This window comes from Zosterops lateralis (assembly GCF_965231275.1).
Source record: "Zosterops lateralis genome assembly, chromosome: 1".
NCBI classification, from domain to species: Eukaryota; Metazoa; Chordata; class Aves; order Passeriformes; family Zosteropidae; genus Zosterops; species Zosterops lateralis.
The window spans coordinates 9,021,547-9,042,039 of record NC_139762.1 but is presented as its reverse complement, the minus strand read 5'-3'; the positions used below and the strand labels follow the sequence as shown (position 1 = coordinate 9,042,039).

Here is a 20,493-nt window from a genome sequence, read left to right as displayed (position 1 = left end):
CTCTCTCCCTCTCTCTGTCCTGTCTCTCTGCGCGGCTGCGGAGGCAGAAGCAGCGCGGGGGCTCCTCCCGGCCCGTGGGGTCCGCGCTGTTCCGGGACTCTCCCCCCGCACACGCGGCCCGTCCGCGCCTCGCCCCGGGATCTCCCCCAAACCTCTATTAATTTATTTAAAAGCGCATTAAAACCATCTCCCGCGGCCGGGCGAGCGCGGGGCCGGCTTCATCCATATGCATGCGGAAAGTTTGGCGGCGGCGGCGGCAAAGCCGGGGGGTGCAAATTGCGAAGTTAAATATTTGTTTTTAATTTTCTGGCTCAAAAATTTTAACTAAGAGGCGGGATTCCGGCCGCTCTAATGTGCTTGCATAAATGGCTGTGTTATTACTACTTTCCTGCTAAAACAACATTTGCTCCCGGTCCTGACAGGCGGTGTTTGGGATCCGGGCGGGATGCGCCGTCTGGGATGGAGAAGCCGAGCGCAGACACCGCGCCGGGCCCGCCGCGCATCCCGCCCGCTCCCGCGCACAATGAACCCAGCCCGGCTCTCCCATCAGCTTTTAATTAGATTTCCTGATTATACACATGTTTAAAGGACAAGATTGCGTGTTTATGGAGGGAGATTTCCTCAAGAGTCTATTTGATTAAACGTGTTTACAATAACTCCGGTAGTTAAACATTGTCACATTTTAGGGGACGGTTTGATGGGAGTCTGATTATAAGACGGGGAAAAGTTGCAGAGAATGGCGCGCTGCAGCCTGCCCTGGGGCTTGGATTTTATTATATATTTTATTATATTTTATATTTTATTTTATATTTTATTTTATATTTTATTTTATATATTTTAATTTTTTATTTTATTTTATATTTTATTTTCTTTTATTTTACTTTATTTTAATGTTTTCTTTAACATTTCTTAAATTATTTTAATTTTTTTTTTTTAATTTTTTTTTTTTTTTTTTTTTTTTTTTTTCTTTCTACCTTCATTTACCTTCTTTTATTTCCACCAGTAATTACAACCAATAAACCACGGAACCGGGGCCGGTGGTCCTAGAGCCAGACAAAAGTGTCTTTGTTAGGGGATCCCCCGGGCCCCGCGGAGCCCCAGGCGGAGCTGAGGGTGCGCACCCGCGGCCACAGAGAGCCGAGGAGAGTCCCCCGGGCTGGGGGTGCTGCTCCTCGGGGCACAAACTCCTTTTCTGCATAGCAGGAGGGTCTAATTATTTATTTTTGCAATTATTTATTTATTAAATGTAAAAAAAAAATTAATTTCTTTTTTTTTCTTTTTTTCTTTTTTTCTTTTTTTTTTTTTTTCTCCTTTATTTTAGGAGCACCCCTTCTCGCTCTGATTCTCCCACTCCTGCCCCTCTCAGGGCGGCAAAGGTGCGGGACAAGGCAGGGCAGGGCCCGGGGCTCACCGCCCGCCCCGTCCATGCGGGACCGCTCTGCCCTGGGGTGCGCAGGCTCTTCCTCCTCCTCCTGCTGCCCCGGGATCCCCAGCCCCGGGCCCCCGCAGCTCCTCAGCCCCCGAATGCGGCCGGCTGGCTCAGGTCCTGTCATGGGGAGAGAAACTTCCCCGAATTCCCACCCCCTGACACTCTGCTGTGACATCCCAAACGTGCTGGGACATCCCACTGCCTGATTTTTTCCTAATTTCCCCTCTCAGTGTATCATTTCATCATGGAGAAGACTTTCTATCTCTTTTTTTCCTTTTTATTTATTTTTTTTTTTTGGATGAGGAAAGCTCCATCTGAGAACACATCTCTCTTTTTGTCTTGCTTATTAGATATAATTTAACATAAAACGCCTGTTATAATTACTGATTATACAAGGGATCCCTTGTTTTCGCAAGCTACTAACAGGATTAGCTAACAAGTGCTAGATTTCAAATTAACCATAAACATTACGCTGGAATTCATTTCACTGCACGGGAGAGGAGGGAAGGGATGGATTTGGGGATGAGGGATGAGGGCATGGAGTGGTTCTGGGAGCCTTTTGCCCAGAATTGCTTTCCTTTGCTCAAGCTGTCCACATTGGGCAGCAGCATTGCCCCTGTAAAGCCTATGAAGGCATTATTTTAATTATTAAAAATTACAAAAAAAAGCTCAAATGAAAAAAAAATCCCTTCTAAAGTGTTGTCTTGGGAGGGTTGGAGTTCCCTGATCCATCCTGGGTCAGAGCAGCAGCTCAGTCTCCTGCCCGTTGCCTTCCCCCTGCCACAGGAAATGGAGGGCTATAAAAAAACCCATTACAGATGAGTTAATTAATGGTAATTGGAAAAGGGACCTCCCCTACGTAAAATCGTCTTTCACCACAAAAGAGCATTTAAAAATAATCTGAGGAGGAAAAAAAATAAAAATCCAAAACCCACAACACCATAATGAAGCTTTTGAGTAAAAGACCTCCTGCTTTCGTTGCCGAGGAGAGCAGGGAGGAGGGAATTCCCCCGGCTCCAGCCCGGGTCTGGCTCCTGCCAAAGCCCTGCCAGGGACCTGCTCCCCTCACATGCTCATGCTTTGCCATGAACTCTGCCTGCCCAACCACGCCTGGCTGGAGCCTCGGCTTCTTTCTGCATGGAAAACAGCTTTCCCTGGGAAATAGGGCCCTGGAGGGGCTCAGCCCTGAGCCCAAACTCCTGGGGACACCACTGCAGGGCGGGGGTCCCTCTCCTTCCTGCCAGAGCCGCTGCTCCTCTCTTCTTTCCATCCTTCCACCAGAGCTTCAACTCCTCAGGCCTGGCAGAAAGTAAATCCTTTTAATGAGTCAAATAATTTTGGACACAAGAAATTTTCCCCCCTCTCCTTTGTAATTAGAGCTGGCCGTGTGTCTAAAATGATCTGCTTTCCAGAGGGAAACAATAATTGAATTGTTGGGTGTCTCCCGAGCTTTGCAGGGCTCCGGGAAGGCTGTGAGGGAAGCTGAGCCATTCTCTTGTTAGTGCCTGCAATGAGAGCGAGACACCCTAGAATTCAATTACCCGGCTCCTCCAGGAACCGTTATAATTATAACGTCAAGTTGTTTTTTAAAATTTCATAATTATGCTTTAGGATCCTTGCGTGGATGTTTGGGAATGCGCCTGCCCAGCCCCAGCCCCTCCACACCCCCATCCTTTGCTTCAGCCTCTTCCCTGTCCCTGCTTCAGTGGCATTCCTCTCTCCCTGCACCCAAGGGTGCTCGGAGTGCTGTCCCTCTTCATCTCTGGCCTGGCACCCTCTGAGCCCTCCTCTGCTCCATGTCACTGTGGTGCCATCCCACATGGTGTCCATGGGCTGGTGACGCATCCCTGTGCCAGGTCTCCTCTCTGCCAAATTGATTCCCACGCACAGCCATTCCAGAAGAGCATCAGGGAAAAGTTGATCAGATTAATCAGTTACAGAGAGTTTTGTTTTCAGCTAATTAAGAGGTGTTCAAGGTCCTCCCTTCAATAGAAGGTGAGATTTGGGGCATGCCAGGTGATGCTGGGGATCTTAGGAGTGAGGTGCCACAGAAGAGCTCTGCCTGTGCTCAGGCTGGCATTTTACCTACACCAATGAAAATGTAAAATACTGAAAAACTTTCCCATTCCTTTTGCAGGTAGAAATTAAAGGCTTGGAAGGGCTTGACACACCACTGGCAATGCTGTGCAAGCTTGGCCTGGGAGCAGCATTGCTTGGAGGGCGGTTGAGTTACTTTTAGGCTCTGTTCAGAAAAGTGGCTCAGACTTTTACACTCCTGCTGAAATGAGGGAGCTGTGAACCTGTCCTGCTGCAGAGCCATGGTTCAGTGCTGCTTCTCTGCTCTGCCCTCACCACGTCCCTGTTGCAGACCCACTGTGTCCTGCTGGACACGTGCCCTGGGAAGTGGCTGCCCAGGACTCGTTTGTGCAGAAACCAGCCCTGGGCTGCCAGGTACTCTGCTGGATGGAGATCTGGCTGTGCAGAGCTGTTTGAGGGGTTAAGTGAAGGAGATTCTTCTCCAAGACAAGAGACTGAGAGATTGCAGAATGGCAGAAGAGCAAGAAGACCAAATGGAGGGAATATGGAAGAATCGTGACCACGCTGAGCTGCTTCTGTGAGGAAATGGTGAGCAGGAAATGGTGAGCAGAAAAGCTAAACCCGGTCAGACTCAGTACACAGGTATTGCAGCACAATCTGTCTTCCAGGTGTGTGCTAAAATCCCAGCATCCAACTGTCAGAGAGATCTGTGGTATCCTGGTTTGGTTCTCATTACCAAAGCTGAACAAGACCAAAGAACATTCCAGAGTTTCATCCAGCCCAGTTTCCAGAGTCAAATCATGAATGATCTGACTCAGACTGGGGTGTGGGCTCTTTTTGCAGAGCTCCTTGTAATGCTGGACAAGGTCTCCCTGGGGGCTTGCACAGAGGACTCTGCTGTGTGTTGGCCATGTCCCTTGCTTCCCACATCCAGCAAAGCACAGCAGGAACAAGCAGCAGTAGGCCTGGTGTTGTCCCCTTCTGCCTCACAGCCATTGCAAGGAAAGCCTGACAGCCTCAGGCAGAAAGTCGGTTTATCAAATGAGTCCTGGTAACCACCAGGACAGGTGCCACCAGAATAACCTTATTTTGATAGTGCATCTTGCACTTGGCTGCTGAAAACAGCTTCTGAGCTTGGGCCCAGGTCCTGAGGAGGCTGGTGCACACCACTGCCTTTGTGAGTGCACATTGCTGTCTGGCCAAGGAGCAGATGATGAAGAGCTTGTCTTGATATTTGCAGGTCAGGGCCCCCTGTAACAGTTGTGGCACTGGGACAGGAGAGCAGAGAGGAATACACAATGACTGTGCTGGTTTCAGACTGGGAATAGATTCGCTTTTCATTCTCTCAGACAGGCAATTAGAGCCGTCTCCCCAAGCAGTTCCCACCCAGCAAGGAGTTCCAAAATATGAAAATTCTTCCCTTTCATATTATTTTCCAGATGTTCAGTCTTCACTTCCCTTTATTAATGCTTCTTTTGCCAGGGTGATTCATTTAACAATTAGCTTAGGCATAGGGTGTAGCAGCTGTTACAGATATTACCTGTGCCTCTAAGGCAAAGCCTTCTTGCTGTTGTTTTTTATCCATCTCTTCTTTCCTTCTAGGCCTTTAATAACCTGTAAGAATATCTTTAAATTAGTGGGAGGCTCTGATTCCTCAACCAGGTCAACAGATGGCTCACTTAGACCTGCCTCCAATTAAGCAGGTGGAACATGCCCAAGGAGCAGGCAGACAAATGCAGCTGTTCTTTCCCCAAACCCCACCTCAGATCTGATGGGAAAGACTTATTCACCAGCTCCTGTGTGAGGCTACTTGTTCTGTTGACCTCATAACTTTGCATTCAGACTTCCATCATCTGGCTGCACCCTCCAGGAGAGTGATCCTTCCCATGGCAATGAGTTGTGGGTGTGATGATGCTGAGGTAACTGTGCATTGCTGACTTCATGGTCTACTTCCAACCCTTAAAGTTGGAAATTGTTGGGATTGCCCAAAAGATTGTTGGAAAACCCCCCAAACCCCAGTTTTTCTCATCATAATCACTGATGGAGGTCTTTGGTTCCCATATTAGTGGACATTTCAATGTCCTTCAGATGGAGTTCAAACCTTGACTCTCCTGCTGTTTTGGTTTGGGATGAGAGGAAACATCCTCAAGTTGATCCATGGGAAGTTTGGAATGGATATTAGGAAAAATTTCTTCTTCTTAAGGGTTGTCAAGCAGTGCAACAGGCTGCCCAAGGCAGTGGTGGAGTCACCACCCCTGGAGGTCTCCATGAGATGTGTAGATGAGGCACTTAGGAACATGAGTAAGTGATGGACTTGGCAGTGCTGGGCTACCAGCAGGACTCAGTGACCTTAAATGTTATTCCAGTGTGAGTGATTATATGATTCTGGGATGTCTCACATCCTCTCTGTGGTCTTCAGCTGCCAGTTTTGGAGGCTATGTGTCTCCTCTGCCAAATCCACCAGCCTATTGGGGTGCCTTTAAATACCCTGGGGTGTCTACAATTATGGGAATATTTATCTTTTGCAGCTGAGTTCCACCAAGGGAATCATGAGCCCCCAGGCTGTACCTTCAATCTGTGTTCAGTACAGACTCATTTGTACTGTGGTTGGACTCTCATCCCAGCAGCACCACAAGCTGTAGGAGTAAAGGTGAAGTAAAAGCTAAACAGCTGCAGCAGGATCTGCCCTGGTCATACCAGGTGTTTTCTTCACATGAAAAGACAAAGAAACTGGTAAAATTCTGAGTAAAATCATCAGGATTGCTTATGCTGTTAGACATCATTACTATCTTCTTCTACGGAGCTGATAACTCAAGTGCTTACTGTTGAGTGTGGCTCTTTTGCTGATTTTTTTTTTTTTCACTCTTACTCAACTGTTCCAAAACAGCCTTAAGCAAGGTGCTTGGAAGGTGACCTGTGGGAGGTTTGGTAGGAGGATTATTCATGTCTGACCTCCAGCCCTTAGCAGTGACAGTCTCTGCTGCCCTGGTATGGCTGGGAGCAGAACTCCAGACCTGGAGCTGCTCGTGATGCTCAGCACATCTCCAGTCCCACTGACTTCACTTCACCTGTGCTACACCTCAGATCAGCTGTGTTTGAACCCTTTCTAGGGTGAGGACATCACTGACTGCACTGTCTGTGTGCTTCAGCCAAGCAAGGAAAAATGTTTAAGCCAGAGGTTGAAAAGAATTTTCCTGCTGCAGAGCTCTGCACAGAAATAAATCAGCTCTGCTTGTCTGGACAAGGTCTCTGCTGCACAAAAGAGCCCCTGGAGCTTTGATTTTTGCCATGTTTATTTTGCTAGAGTTGGGTATGTCAGCAGGATATGTATTCCTTAGCCCAAGTTCTGCACCTCCAGAGATTTCCTGGACTATATTGTCTGATCCTTGCAGGATGAAATTTGAAGTGGGCTTGATTGATACTGGTGGGGATGTGTTGCACCTTTTTCCTACATCAGCTTGTGCCACCTCTTCTGGCAGCCCAGGAACAGCAGATTTCCTGGAGAAATCAGAGCCAGCATCCCTCCAGCACAGCTCCACACAGTGCCCAGGCTCTGTGCTACAGGGTCCTGGTGCAAGAGCTCAGCAGCACAAACTCTTCCAGAAGGACCCTCCAGCCTGGGCTGTCAGCTGCACACCAGGAGTGATCAGGGATCACAGACAGCTCCTCTTGCTTTTGGATGACATCTGTTCAACTGGTACCTAGCACTAAACTCAACAGCAGCTGTTTTTTTGTAACACAGCAGCAGCGCAAGAGGTGCTGAAATTAAAATCTGAGTGATGGCTTGTAAGATCCAGAGCTCACACAGCCTGAGGTATCCCCTCTCCTGGTGCTGCTGTTTGAAACCCCAGCAGCCTCCAGGACCACATGACAGTGACACAGTTGGTGATGCAAAGCTGCTCTTCTGAGCCAGGGCAGGTGAGGAAAACTTGGGGTTTGTTTGGGTTGTTCTGCTTGTTTTAAACACAAAGCTTCACCTTCCCAAACACAATTGTCAGAACAAGGCAGAGAACAACACAGCTCTTTGCTTGCTCCCCCAGGTGCTGAGATGGGGGATGCTGGTCCTTCCATTTTTTTATTGTAGAAAGAGTTTCTGACAGCAACAGGCAAGAGAACAGGAAAAAAAATAAATCCTTGAACAAGCTCTGAGTAATGTCTGAGAATGAAAAGGTCCAGACAGTGCAGGGTGCACACTGCACATCCAGCACAGGTATCTGCTGCCTTTCAAACCCCTATGGGGATGGCAGAGAGGAAGATGAGGTCTGAAAGGTGATGAAGCCAGGATAAAGCCTAGAGGAGGCTGTTTAAACAACAAAGGGCAGGAAGGAAGAAGAAAATTATTACCCTGGGCCAGAAAATAAAAGATCAATGAGAGTGGTGCATAAGCAAGGTGATACCGAAAGTGATCATGAATTATTTGAAAAATATTTTTTTTGGGGGCCAAAAATACTTATTTATCAAAACAAAATGTAATTCCTAAACCAAGACATTCTTATAAATTTCTGCAACATTAAAAACAACCAAGAAGAATATTTGGAAATTGAATTTTCTCATTTAATTTTTATAAGAAGAGTGGTTTAGGTTTTTGGAGAGGTGAAGCATTGCACTGTCAGACAACATGGACCACTTTTCAAAGGTCAAAATCAAACCAGTGCATGTCAAGGTGCTAAGAAGTGTTCCAGCTGCCCCAAATCTTGTGTTTGGTGATTTTATCTAGCACAGGTTGCTCAGAGAAGCTGTGGCTGCCCCATCCTGGGCAATGTTCAAGGCCAGGTTGGATGGGGCTTGGAGCAACTTGGCAGGGCAGTTAGAACCAGATGGTTCTTAATGTACCACCCCAAACATTTCTGTGATTCTCTGATCTCTCCAGTGTCATGCAACTCAGAATGCAGCCAGAACAGCCAGCAGACCTTCTGACTTGAAGAACTCCATGGTCACACGTGAACAACTTACACTTCTCCAGGAGCATCTTAGTGAGTGCCCTTCCTGGATGGGATCTCGACTCACTTCTGAGTCTAGGTTAACTTATTTTAAGTTTTTGGCCCCTACTCTAAGATACCTTGAAAAGGATGAAGTCCCTGTGCATTCATATGAGTAAGAGACACACAGCCTTCCCTTCCCAGCTCCAAACCATGGCAGGGATGCCTGAGGGACACGCACCTGGCTGCCAGAGGGAGCTCCATACCAGCTACTGAGCTGGGAGAAAATGCTGTAGCTGTGTTTAATTTCTGCTGATTTGTAGCTGATGTTTTAATTCTTAGGGAACACAGCAAGTTTATGTAACTGCTGTAGCACTTCTCTGATATTTAATAAAAGTATAACAGCACTCTAGCTACTTAACACACAAACAAGACTTAATGAAATAGAGAAGGCATAATTTGCAGCTGAACAAAAAATTTCACTGAGTAAAACTGAGCAAAGCTTTTATGTGTTTTTGGGTAGCAATGCATTATTTATAGGAATTATCATATGTACTTTGAATTCTGTGTCTGAAAGTTAACCAGAGCAGGCCAGAAGCATCACCACAATCTGCAGACTCTCTTATCACACAGACAGTGATGCAGCACGAGGACTGTGGCTTTATTGAATGTGCAATTCATCTGTCCCCATTTGCAGCCCATGAAGGCAGAACATTATCACTGCTCAATGTAAGATTTAAACACAGGGAGATGACTCCAAACTATGCAAGGGGCAACTCCTGTGGCATTTCACTGCCCAGAGAAATCACTGTTATTTATCTATAGGAGTTTTCTTGGCCTTCTAGCTGAAAGAACTCACTATCACCAACACCTCTCACCTGTTTTCAAGACAGGACCCTCAAAAGGCTCTCACATATATGCTTTGTTCAATTAGTCCAGCATGTAATGCTTTGTTCTCATGAATTTTGGAGCTACTCTGATGTGCAGTAAAGGCAATTGAGACCTAATTTCATTATTCATCTCAATATGTTCCTGCTGCATTCAGAGAACAGACTATGGGCCCTCCTGTGGCTAATTTAGCACCTGCAAATCCCCATGATTAAAGCCAAAGGCTGCACAAGCCACAGGAAGGATCTGCAGGAATATGCACACGTCAAATCATCCCACTTGCAGGGAAGAATATTTCGGTTTTTTTTCCTTTATAAACTTTGTACATCTGTTCCTGACTCAAAAGGGGACCATCATGCTTCAGTTCTGTAAGACCAGGCTGTGCCCCACACCATATATATATACACATATATATTTAATTACTTTTCACAAGATTTGAGTACAGTTTCAGGGAAATCAATGTACCTGGAGAATTGAGATACCATCAGATTGGAGCTGTTAACACTTACCTCCTCAGCTGCAACACTGAGGTTAAAAAAATACAGGCTATTTAAGCTAGAATAGCTAAGAAATTCCTAATGAAGCTTTTTTCAGCTAAGCCAACTGAAAATTGACCAAAAAGTAATTTTACTGTTTCCACTGAAAATGCAGCAACTTCTAGAAATCCAAAATAGACATTTAAGTGCAGTAAAATTGAAGACTTTTGGTCTAAATCTTCAAGCTGCTATTAGAGTTGCTTGGCCTTAGCAGCTCATTCTCAGCTTGCACTCGTCAAGATGCTCCAGACTTTAGTAATCACTTTTGTAATCACGACAACCAAACCACAAATAGGAATTTGCATGCTTACCCTGCCCCCTCCATATTTTGTTTCAGATTATGAATTTCAGCATTTTTTTGGAAGACAATGGCAGGAAGAATCTGTACTTTAAGCCACAAAACCCTGACACACTTACTCTCCTTTCCTGCTACAATAGCAAGGCTGTTTTTCTTCAACTGTACAACCCATGCCGAAGCTGATCTTGCCAAGTTCAGTTTAGGATTTTTTGTTTTGTTTTGTTTTTGAAACCACTGCATATGCATGACTGAATATTTGTTATGCAACCATAACAACTGTCCTTTTCAAGAAAGATTCCTGCATAATGCGAGCACAGAGAATCCAAGGCAAACAAGGTTTGATCTTAAAACTTTAATAGTAAAAAAAGTGTAAAACCAAACACACCGCTGAAAACTTATCAGTAACAATGAGAATTTAGGTGTTCAAACTCAGAATAGTGCAAATTTTCTTCACTCCCCTCCCCACCTCTTCCAAACTTAAATCACTTTGGTTAAGATACTCAGAAGTATTGGCAAAAAATGAACTTTTGACTTACGTTTTTGGCTGCATTATTTCTAACAGGTACAGATTTTGTCTCAGTCTTTAGAAAAAAATCTTAGACACTTCCCTACCAAATATCCATAGAGATCACTGCCAGCTTTACTTACTTAATATTAAGTTAATATTAAGCTTAATATTAATATTAAGTTAATATTAAGCTTACTGGCTTAATATTGAAGTGGGTTTCAAGATGGTTACAAAGCTGGATCTCCAGCAAGGCAGCAGCTTCTTGAACATCTGAGCTGAACCTGTCCTGATCTCTTCAAGCAGTTCTATAAAATTTGATTATTTAGATTTTGAACATTTGAGGAAGGATATTATACCAATAAAACTACCCTTGATTTACACCAAAGCAAGGTTAGAACTGGGGTCTGCTCTGTAGTATAGACTTTGTGCTAAACTTTTGTTGCTAGCATTCCCTTAGAGTGAAAACAGCCAGAACAGGGGCCTGGCCTCAACTTCTGTTTTGATGGTTCAATCTTTAACTGATGCCTCTAACTATAACTGAAGCCATGTAAGATTGGAAAAGAACACAACAAAAAAAAATGCATAATACAAAAAGGCAAATCCATAAAAGTTTACAAGTACACCATAACCACAAAATTGGAGTATTTCTAAAAATTTGGGTTCAATATAAGATACAACAAAACTAGCTTTACTAGTTAAATAAATTATTGCTCCATTTGACTCCATGCAGCATTGAAATGAACTCAGAACCCTTTTCTCTTTAATCTCTCATAAGAAATGGTCGATTTTGAAGAGAACTTGAGGCTCAGACTTACTGTACATTGCACTTCAACTTTTAAGACCTAATACTTGCTATTTAGGTCTCCTGTGGTCTAAGCTATCAAATGAATACGTTGTGCTCACCAGAACTATGTATTAAGAAACACCAAATGTTTAATGTAGTGACATAAGCACTTTTTTGTTTTTAAGAAGGCAATCACAGATTGCAAGTTCTATAGGGTTGTGTAAAAACAAGAAGTGATCTCTCTCAGAAATGGAACTGAGGAAACAAGCTGTTCGCTATTCTTCACACACAATTTAAATCACATTTGAGGCCCAATTCTGTTTCTGATCATTTCAGTCCAAGCCTGGATTCAAAGGACAGCTCTAGGAGGAAATCGAAGAAGTTGAGGGCACGTGCTTGACGGCCAAGCAATGACATGCAATGCATGTTTTTTCAGTGACACCAAGACATTTGAGATACTTAAGATGTCCTTTGGTGAGACACTGAGGCAGGTGTCTAATATCAAGCAGGGGTAGTCACACGCACTTAGATTTCTTACTGAATTGTGGCCAGCACTTGATTCTTGCAAATCTAACTGCAAGCCTCAGGAGTAATGAAATTTCCAGTTGGAATCTCTTGATAAAGGTTCACGTTTGAACAAGATTGTCTCCAGTGTTCACTTCTCATACTGAAGTAATTTAGAAGTTCCAAACTAAGGCTTCCAACCTCTCATCCCTCAAACCCTCTCCACTGTCAAAGACAGAAACTTAATGCAGCATTACAAGTAAGGGCATGATTCCTTCATAAGACTCCTAAAAGCATTAGTGCAATGCCTTTAATCTGTTTCGATCACTCTTATTTTTAAATAACCCTATTTTTAAAAGATTTGGATAAATACTATTCCTATTAAACCATACTTCATCATTGTTAAGCACCATCGATCTACTTCCTTTGGGCACTGATACAAGAGCTTGTAATTAAATTTCAGTTTCAAGGCTTTAAAACACGGCAGCTGATTCAATAACTTACAGTGGAATCTAATACTTGGAAAACTGCCACTCAGCCTGAACAGTTGTATGCACTTGGTGTTAAACTCTTCCAGAGAACAGCCATACGCAAACGCTGCTGCGGTAAATCAGGGTAAGATTTCAAGATAAGCAGTTAATTTCACTTGGCTATTCTAAGAGTGGATTAATATTTTTTTTCCCACAAGTCATTTGTGCAGTGAGCCCATAGAGAGATTATTTCTTCTAAATAATCTTCAGTTTTAAAAAGGAACACATCTTCATAATGTTGCTTTCACACTGGCACCGGGTGTTCTTCTTCAAAGGCTTAGTCATTGTGTGGTTTTTCTGGAATACCCTATGGATAAAAAACATCAAACACATGTTAGGTTTTAATGCCATCTGATAAATGACTACATTATGCAGTATTTTCAATTATTAAATAGTCAAGTAACTCCAGTTAGGCTGACAATGACCTAGCGAGCATGGCTTCTTATAAAAGCTTAAGAAGGACATGCTCCCTAACCGCAGAAAAAAAAAAAAAAAAAGAAAATCACTATGGGTGTTCGTTGCCTCAGTGCATCTGAAAAATCCACCTGCCAATTGCACTGCTTTTTGTAAGACTTTGTTATCTTTCCTCTCTATCTCAGTTTATTTCTTAGCAGAAGGTAGGCAATGCTTCACTCAATGGACATCAATTCAGTTTTAACAGCCCTTTTTCAAACTGCCTTTAACCACAAGTTACTTTATTTTCCAGCCAAAACCTGGTATCAGAGACTTACTCATTTCTTCCTAAGTCCCCTTTCTAATGTGGAACCCTGTAGTATGTCACTATAAGACATTTAACCAGTTTTTCTTCAAAACAAAGCTTGCAACATGTTCTCTTCCTAAGGTCAAAATGCAAATATATTTTCAAGTACTGAATGCATTCTCAGTTCTCCAGCCTCTAGCATTAGTACACAACAGATATTTGTGAGCCCAAGTTCTGAATACCACCCTAATTAGTCAGATGCTGAAAATGATGGTTATAACTCAAAATGAAGTGTTGCCACCCACTTAACCCAGCTGACGATCACTGACTGAGCAACTCTAGGGTGTCATAATGAGCAGAAAGGACTGATGGGAGCAGCAGCACTTTCACCTCTTCTTTTGCTATAAAACCTACTAAAAACATTAGATTTCGTCCTCAAGCTGGTAGCAAAAAAACCCAAACCCAACAAGCCAAACAAAACCCCAAAGTCTGTGCTAACAGGTTTGCTGAAAGGTCACACTGCACTTTGTTAGTACATGGGAGTTCCCTTGAAATCTAGAGACTGGAAAGCAGCAAGCACCTCCCAGCTGACATTTATCAGCATGGGAGGAGATGTCTCAAGGACACTTTTCATTTCTAACTGGAAAAGCCAGACAGGGGCTGAGGAAGAAGCAAAGAAACTTTACTCCACTACTTTCCACAGGTGCCACCTTTGACTCTGGACAAACCCAGAAGGTATCTGTCACAAGCACCAAATAGCTCAGGGACTGCAGCACAATATAGCTACAGAAATAACTGTTTTATTCAAGTATGGGTTAAAAAAAATGCTACATTCCATCTTTCTGCCACATCCACGATGGCTGACAAAACAGACTGGTACTTTCGAACCACCTCTATAGAATAAAGATGTGGTTGACTGAATTACAGACTCTGCTTCTTTGGGTTTCCAGCATGGAATGCTTCGCAAAGACTTGCAGAAGTGTTCCTATGACAATGTTGCACTTCCCCAAGCTTTTCCTGACTAATGGCAATATAAAACACATGAGAAGGTACCTCTAAATAAGCAGAATAAAAAACTTTGCATTGCCAACTTGCCCCTTTCTTTATAAGGAAGATGACAAGATTGATAGGAAAGCTGCAGGCAGGATACAGGCTGATTTTAACTACATTCATGTGAAATGCCAGATGAAATTATATAAAAAGAAAAAAGTTCTATGTGTCTAAATTAACTTTAGCTCTTTCTAGTTTAAGGTTCCCTTCCTTTGCTTTCTAACAGGAGCAGCACAGCAGCTGAAAGCACTGTGTAAAATATAGACGCGTAGCATAAAACCAACTATAATTTTATTTTGGGACTCTGCTGCAATACCAAAGCTTCAATAGAATTCAGTTAGTGTATAGTTTTCACTTGATGTGAGTGGCAAATTTAGAAAGAGAAATTATGCTTCCTCTTCCCCCCCATACACACAGTCCTAAATAAACCCAAATGCAGATTGTATGCACCAGTGGGATTTGAAGGGGGAGTAGTGAACTTGTGTTTTAAAGAACCTCAAATGCCCTTCCTTCAAATTGAAGACACTTAAACCACAGCAGCATTAGGAAAGTCAAACACTTGAAGGATGTTTTCCAGGACACAGGACTTACACAGCAAAGAAGACAGAAGTTAAATCAACACAATATTAATTATTACTATCCATCAGTGTCAGAACACTTTTCACAACCAAGCCTTAGGCTGATGTGCAAACACACAGCCAGGTTTACTCTTCAGTGTGCCACAAGGAAATAATTTCTTAAGAACCTGGCAAACAAGACAGTAATTTATATTATCCTATATATAGAGTGATACTCGAATCCTAAGTATAATCTTAAGTAACCAGCAAGAGGATATTTGATTTTGGAGCAGTGGAATTTGAGGCTATATAGGGACATTTCCCTATATATACTTTTGTGCATGAATAATTAGAGAAAGCCCAGCAGTGTCTCAGTTCTCCAGCTACCCTAAATGTTAATTATAAATACTGATGGAGCAGGAGCAATGTACTGATTCCAGTCTTATTTAGGCTGCTGCTGGAAAAAGTTAAATACAAAAGACATTCAAACACAGTATTACTAAGACAATACCCACTCTACTGGCAACACAGGTTGTCTGCTTACAGTTCAGCTCTTAGGAGTACCTCTATTTAACTCTGACAGTTTGTGAGTCATACCCTTCGAGGCATAGTTTGTTCTTGGACTAACAACAATGGAAGGCATTTGGATTGTTAAGGAAACTACTAATTATGCAGTAATTACCATAGCCAGCTGGCGTCCTATGTTTCCTACAGTCACACCTCCTGAGAAAAATATACATGGAAGCCAAGAACGGATGTAAAGGAAATCTGGGGATGTATACCTAGTAAAGGAAAGGAAATAAGTTAGAAAGTTAGAGAGAAGTAACTTTCATCATCTTACATACTGTAAACCAGATGCTACAGAATTCTCTCCCTGGGCTGAAACAACAAAAAGCAGCAGCAGAGGAGATGAAAATGAGGAGACCAAATTAAGTCTGTAAACTTCATAAGCTTCTAAACCCCCATGTCCTACCAGTAAAGTTTAGAAATTCACTCTGCTGAGAGCCACTAGGAGGTCAGTTTTCTGAGGTGTTACCATTTCAACACACATCCCAGTTCATCTGCTCCCCACCTTCCACCCCCAGTTCTCAGTCTGGGCATTTGGAACAACTGGACCACTACTTTAGACAAACAAAACGTTTTCTTGTAAGAATATACCAAATATGTTAACAACTAAATTACAGTTCATGTGCACCCATGCTTTTAGTTAGGACAAGAGAATTGAAATAGTATTTTAGAAACATAACTTACTGATAAACACCATTATATACAAGAAACTGGGTTATCAGTGTTGCTACAAAGGCTATTGTTATTCCAAGTCCGAGACCACTTCTTGAACGATCAAATGTCCACCAAAGCCCCAGTGATAAGGCTGCCAGAGTCAGGGACAGCTGGACGTTGTTTGCAAAGTCTAGTTTCTGGAAAAAGATGTTAAGGACAGTCCTTTTTAAGTCTGCAGACATCCTGTTGCTGAAACTGAACAAGGGAGAACTGAAACTGAAAGTGAGCACAATTCTGTCTTTATACACCATTTAGGATTTGGTTTTCAGACCTGCCAAGCAATCACAGATGTTGCTAACTCTGACTGAAGCATGACTGCAAAGTCAACATCAATTTTTGTCACACTGAGCATCTAGAGAATATGCTACATTTTAAAACATTTAACTTTGATGGATTTTTGTCTCAAGTAACTTTTTGTCTCAAGTAATGGTAATCCAGCTGACTTACGCTTTCTGCTCAAGCCACCACATTTTAACATAAAGACCATTCTTACTTTGTGCTTCTCACCAGCACATCACTAGTTAGTTGTGTTAACTTTTAGAAGTAAACAAGATCTAGATTAAAACAACACAACTTACACTGTAATGCTTACAGTTATACAAGACATACCATGATGTCAGTCCCTGTCCCTTCCCATAACACTTTAAGTGAGCTGTGTTATCCATGTTACAGGAGCCATTGCAGGGTCTCACAGAACTTCTCTGCCACAAGCCCCACCCTTACCCTGGCCATTCTCCCCCAGCCCCGGGTGGCAGAGACAGTCTGATGGGCACAGAGTGAGCCCATGGAGCAAACACTAACTGAAGGATACAGCACTGGCGTGGTTGATGCCCACGAACACGGCGATGCAGCGCATGACGCTGGCCCACTCCCGCTTGAACTTGTGGGGCTCCCCGAGGTGGCTGTCGATGCAGGGGTACAGCAGGCCAACCACAGCTGCAAGAGAAGAAACACCATCTGTGCCAGCTGCTAGGCAATGATTACTCCAGTATCACTAAACAGTAGCTTGGCATGTAAGTAAGTTGCTCATCACACTGCTGTAAGCCTGATGAAGAAAAGACTATTATTACCTGCCTTCTCTACTTTAGAGGAGTTAAAAAATCCTCTCTAACAAACATGATTCTCTTTGAACATTTAAATATGCATTGCATTGTTAAGGTACCTGTCTTGAAACTCCTTTTGTTTAAAGAGATTTGTCATTCGACATCCTGAGCAAATGCTTGTACCAATAAAAGTAAAGCACAATAAAAGCTTTGCGAGGAGTGGAATCTGTGTTTATTGCTCACATGCAGGGCTGACAGCTTTATGAACATGATGCATCACCTGTGAATCAGGCCCTGAATTAAATATTTCCCTGGACTTAAAAAGTTTATTAGCAGAGCTGCTTTCTCTCCTTCTGCTGGGCTGTAAGTCAGCCCAGTGCTCCTGTCCATGTCACGTGAATTTTGATACCAAGCACAAGCAGAGCTGAACTTAAATAAGCAGTTGCCACTAGTCTATTTATATCAGGGAAAAATAACTACTCATATGTATAAGCAGAAAAAGTTTTTATCTCCATAAAGCATTTTTCAGCCTTACCAGTCTGAAAGTTGGTTGCAGAAGAAAAACATAGGTTAATTGTTGGGTTAGCTCAGTTGCTAGCACAAACACCAGAGTTTCATTCTTCTATGGGACTGCAACTCTCTGTGCTGTCACCAGCTCCAGGGTTAGACATGCTGCTTTTACTGAGTGCAACTTCTGTGCTTATTAATGTCCTTTCTTGCTCTTTTTTTTTATTCCCTTAAACTCCTAAGAGTAATAAATTCTATGTTAAGAAGGCTACAGAACATACTATTCCAAGACAGACACGTTCTGAAACAGCTTCATTACTCTGATGTCAACTACCAGGACTTTTGCCTTATGAAAACAGCTAAATTCCAAAGTTTAATCCAACTGTGACAGGACTACGAGAACTCTCATTGGAGAATATCCCAGGCCATCCTTTTTGCTACACAGATCATTATTCAGTCAAGTTTATGGTTTATCATTCATACCCCCTTCACTGTGTGACACAAACAGACATCCCATAACTGCAGTAAACAAAAATACGCAGGAGTTGCTTAAAGTACTTTCAATCCAAATTAAAAACTATTACAGTGGGTTTATTTCCTAAAATTTAACTCCTTTTTAATCCTCCAACCCTTCACCAAAACCTTGTTTTGTCTAGACACAGACTGGGGTGGGTTATGAATGATAAAGCAGGAGGTGTGTCCCAGCTGATGTGACAACCACACCGGGGCCTGAGCCTCCTGTGGCATTTGCCCAGCAGCGTGTAGGGGTGGACAGGGGCCAGGCAGGTGACAGGGGCAGGAGACAGGGGACAGTGAGGTGACAGGGGCAGCAGGCAAGGCGCTGAGAGCAAGCAGGTGATGGGAGCAGCAGGCAAGGGGCAGGCGGGTGACAGGGGACAGAGAGGTGACAGGTGCAAGGGGCAGCAAGAAGGCAGCTGACAGGGGCAGCGGGCAAGGGGCGCCGGTGACAGCGGCCGGGCCAGGTCGGTGACAGGAGTCAGCTCTGTGACAGGAGTGGGGGCTGGACCGGTGACAGAGCCCAGGTCGGTGACAGGGCGAGGGGAGCGGGCCGGTGACAGAGCCCGGGTCGGTGACACAGGGGGGGCCGGGCCGATGACAGGGGTGGGCATCAGACCGGCGACAGGAGCCAGGCCAGCGACAGGGCTGAGCGTCGGACCGGTGACACGGGTCAGGTAAGTGCCAGGAGCGGGGGGCCCGGCCGGTGACACGGGTCAGGTTGGTGACAGGAGCGGGCGGTTCGGGCCGGTGACAGGGCCCGGGCCGGTGACAGGGCCGCGCGCGCCGCCGCACGTGACTTCCTTGTTATGGCCCAGCCCGTGGCCAGTCGCGGCCGCAGCCAATGAGGAGCGCCGCCCGCCACTCACCAGTTCGGCGGCAGCCAATGGGCGGCGGGGGGCGGGGCCGACACGCCTCCCTCCGGCCGCGCGGGGCGGGGCCAGCGCGGGAGCCGCGCGCGCCGTTCGCGGGAACCGGGGACACGCGGGAGCCCCGCCGTGACCCCCGAGCGCCGAGTCCCGCACCCGCGGGAAATACCCCCCTTTACCCGCGGGCAGAGCGCACCGAGTCACAAACAGACCGGGGACCGTGCGGGCATGAAGCTGGGCGCGCATCCTGCCAAAAGCCCGAGTTCGCATCGCTCGCTGTGATGGGAGTGCGGGGCTCCCACGCGCACGGGCCCCGCAATCAGCCCCACCGCCTCTCCCCCTCCACGGAGGATGAGGAAAAAACCAAAAATCACTCGTGGAGGTCAGCGACTCACCTGCTGCTGTGCCGCAGCACGGGGGCACCCACCAGGCGGAGGAGAAGAGAGTGGAAATCACTTCGTCAGGGAACAAAGTCACATTCCGCTGGATCTGCAGCAAGTTCAGCACCAGGGCCATGAAAGCACCCACGACGAAGAGCACCACGCTCCTCTGCACCAGGTGCTGACTCCAGTTCAAGGTGCTGCTGGCGGTGCTGGTGGTGCTGGCGGTGCTGCTGGCGCTGGAGGTGCTGGGGCTGCGAGCTCCGCGACCCACCAGCGCCAGCGAGGGGCTGGACACGGAGGAGCTCAGCATCTCGCCCACCTTGGCGGCCAGCCCCGCCGCCGTGCCCCCCAGCTGGCTCCTGTGCCTTCCCCTGGCGGTGCAGGAACAGCTCCAGGCGCAGCTCTCCAGCCTGGGCATTGGCTTCTCCGGGCACCTGAAACACACACACCCCGACAACTCTAGTAAAGCTCCCAGCAACGGGTCAGGCCGGCGCCTCCTCCAGCACCGACCGGGCTCCGGAGGCGCCGGCGGATGCGGGATGGGGATGAGCCGACCCAGCGGGGCTGCGCCGCCTGGTCCCCGCGGGAGGACACGGCCCCGCGCTGTCCCTCTCCCTCTCCCGCGGAACGGGGCTCGCTCCCCTACCCGGGCCCGTCCAACCTCCGCCCCCCCGGCCCGTCTGTCTGTCTGTCCCCGGGGCACCCGGGGCGCGGGTCCCGCTCACCTCGGGGTGCGGAGACTCGGCCGCCTCCCTACCGGCTGCGCGCCGCCGGCCCGCGCCCCGGGGAAGGTTTATAAACCCCGAGCCGCGGATGTCACGTTACCCGCCCCCGACCTACCCGCGGCCGCAGCAGCGCCGGGCCCGCCGCTCCGCTCCGCGCCGCCGCCCCGCCCGTCCCCTCCCGTCCCTCCCGTCCCTCCCCGCCGGGCGGGGCCAGCGCCGGGCGCGGGATCCTCCGCGCCAGCCCCGGGCGGCCGCGGCCCCGGTCGGGTGAGGCGGCGCAGCCAATGGCGGGCGGGCGGCTGATATGACGTGCGGACACACCACCCGCCTCCCGGGCCGCCCGCCCCGCCCGCGCCGCAGCACCGGCGGAGGAAGGGGCCGCTCGGAGCCGGCGGGACGCGGCCGGCGGCGGGAGCGCGCAGGGGGATG

The 20,493-nt window shown here is 46.2% G+C and overlaps 1 protein-coding gene across 1 annotated transcript; it reads right to left on the bottom strand.

The window, feature by feature from the left end:
* Positions 1-10,816: 10,816 nt before the first annotated feature.
* INSIG1 (insulin induced gene 1) lies at positions 10,817-20,109 on the bottom strand. The gene is made up of 6 exons (XM_083865454.1): positions 20,065-20,109; positions 19,352-19,773; positions 16,833-16,957; positions 15,992-16,158; positions 15,423-15,522; positions 10,817-12,740 (listed from the first exon to the last, which is right to left on the bottom strand). Exons 2-6 carry the CDS (start codon positions 19,755-19,757, stop codon positions 12,711-12,713), a joined length of 828 nt encoding a protein of 275 aa, XP_083721580.1. The 5' UTR covers positions 19,758-19,773; positions 20,065-20,109; the 3' UTR covers positions 10,817-12,710.
* Between the last annotated feature and the right edge of the window lie 384 nt (positions 20,110-20,493).

Bases quoted from the DNA above. Each gene is read 5' to 3' on its own strand.
- INSIG1 (XM_083865454.1), bottom strand. From the start codon at position 19,757: ATGCCCAGGCTGGAGAGCTGCGCCTGGAGCTGTTCCTGCACCGCCAGG. The intron at 16,159-16,832 runs GTATCCTTCAGT...ATCTTTTTCCAG, and splicing joins GCATCAACCACGCCAGTGCT to AAACTAGACTTTGCAAACAA. The intron at 12,741-15,422 runs GTAATTACTGCA...TTTTATCCATAG, and splicing joins TAGGACGCCAGCTGGCTATG to GGTATTCCAGAAAAACCACA.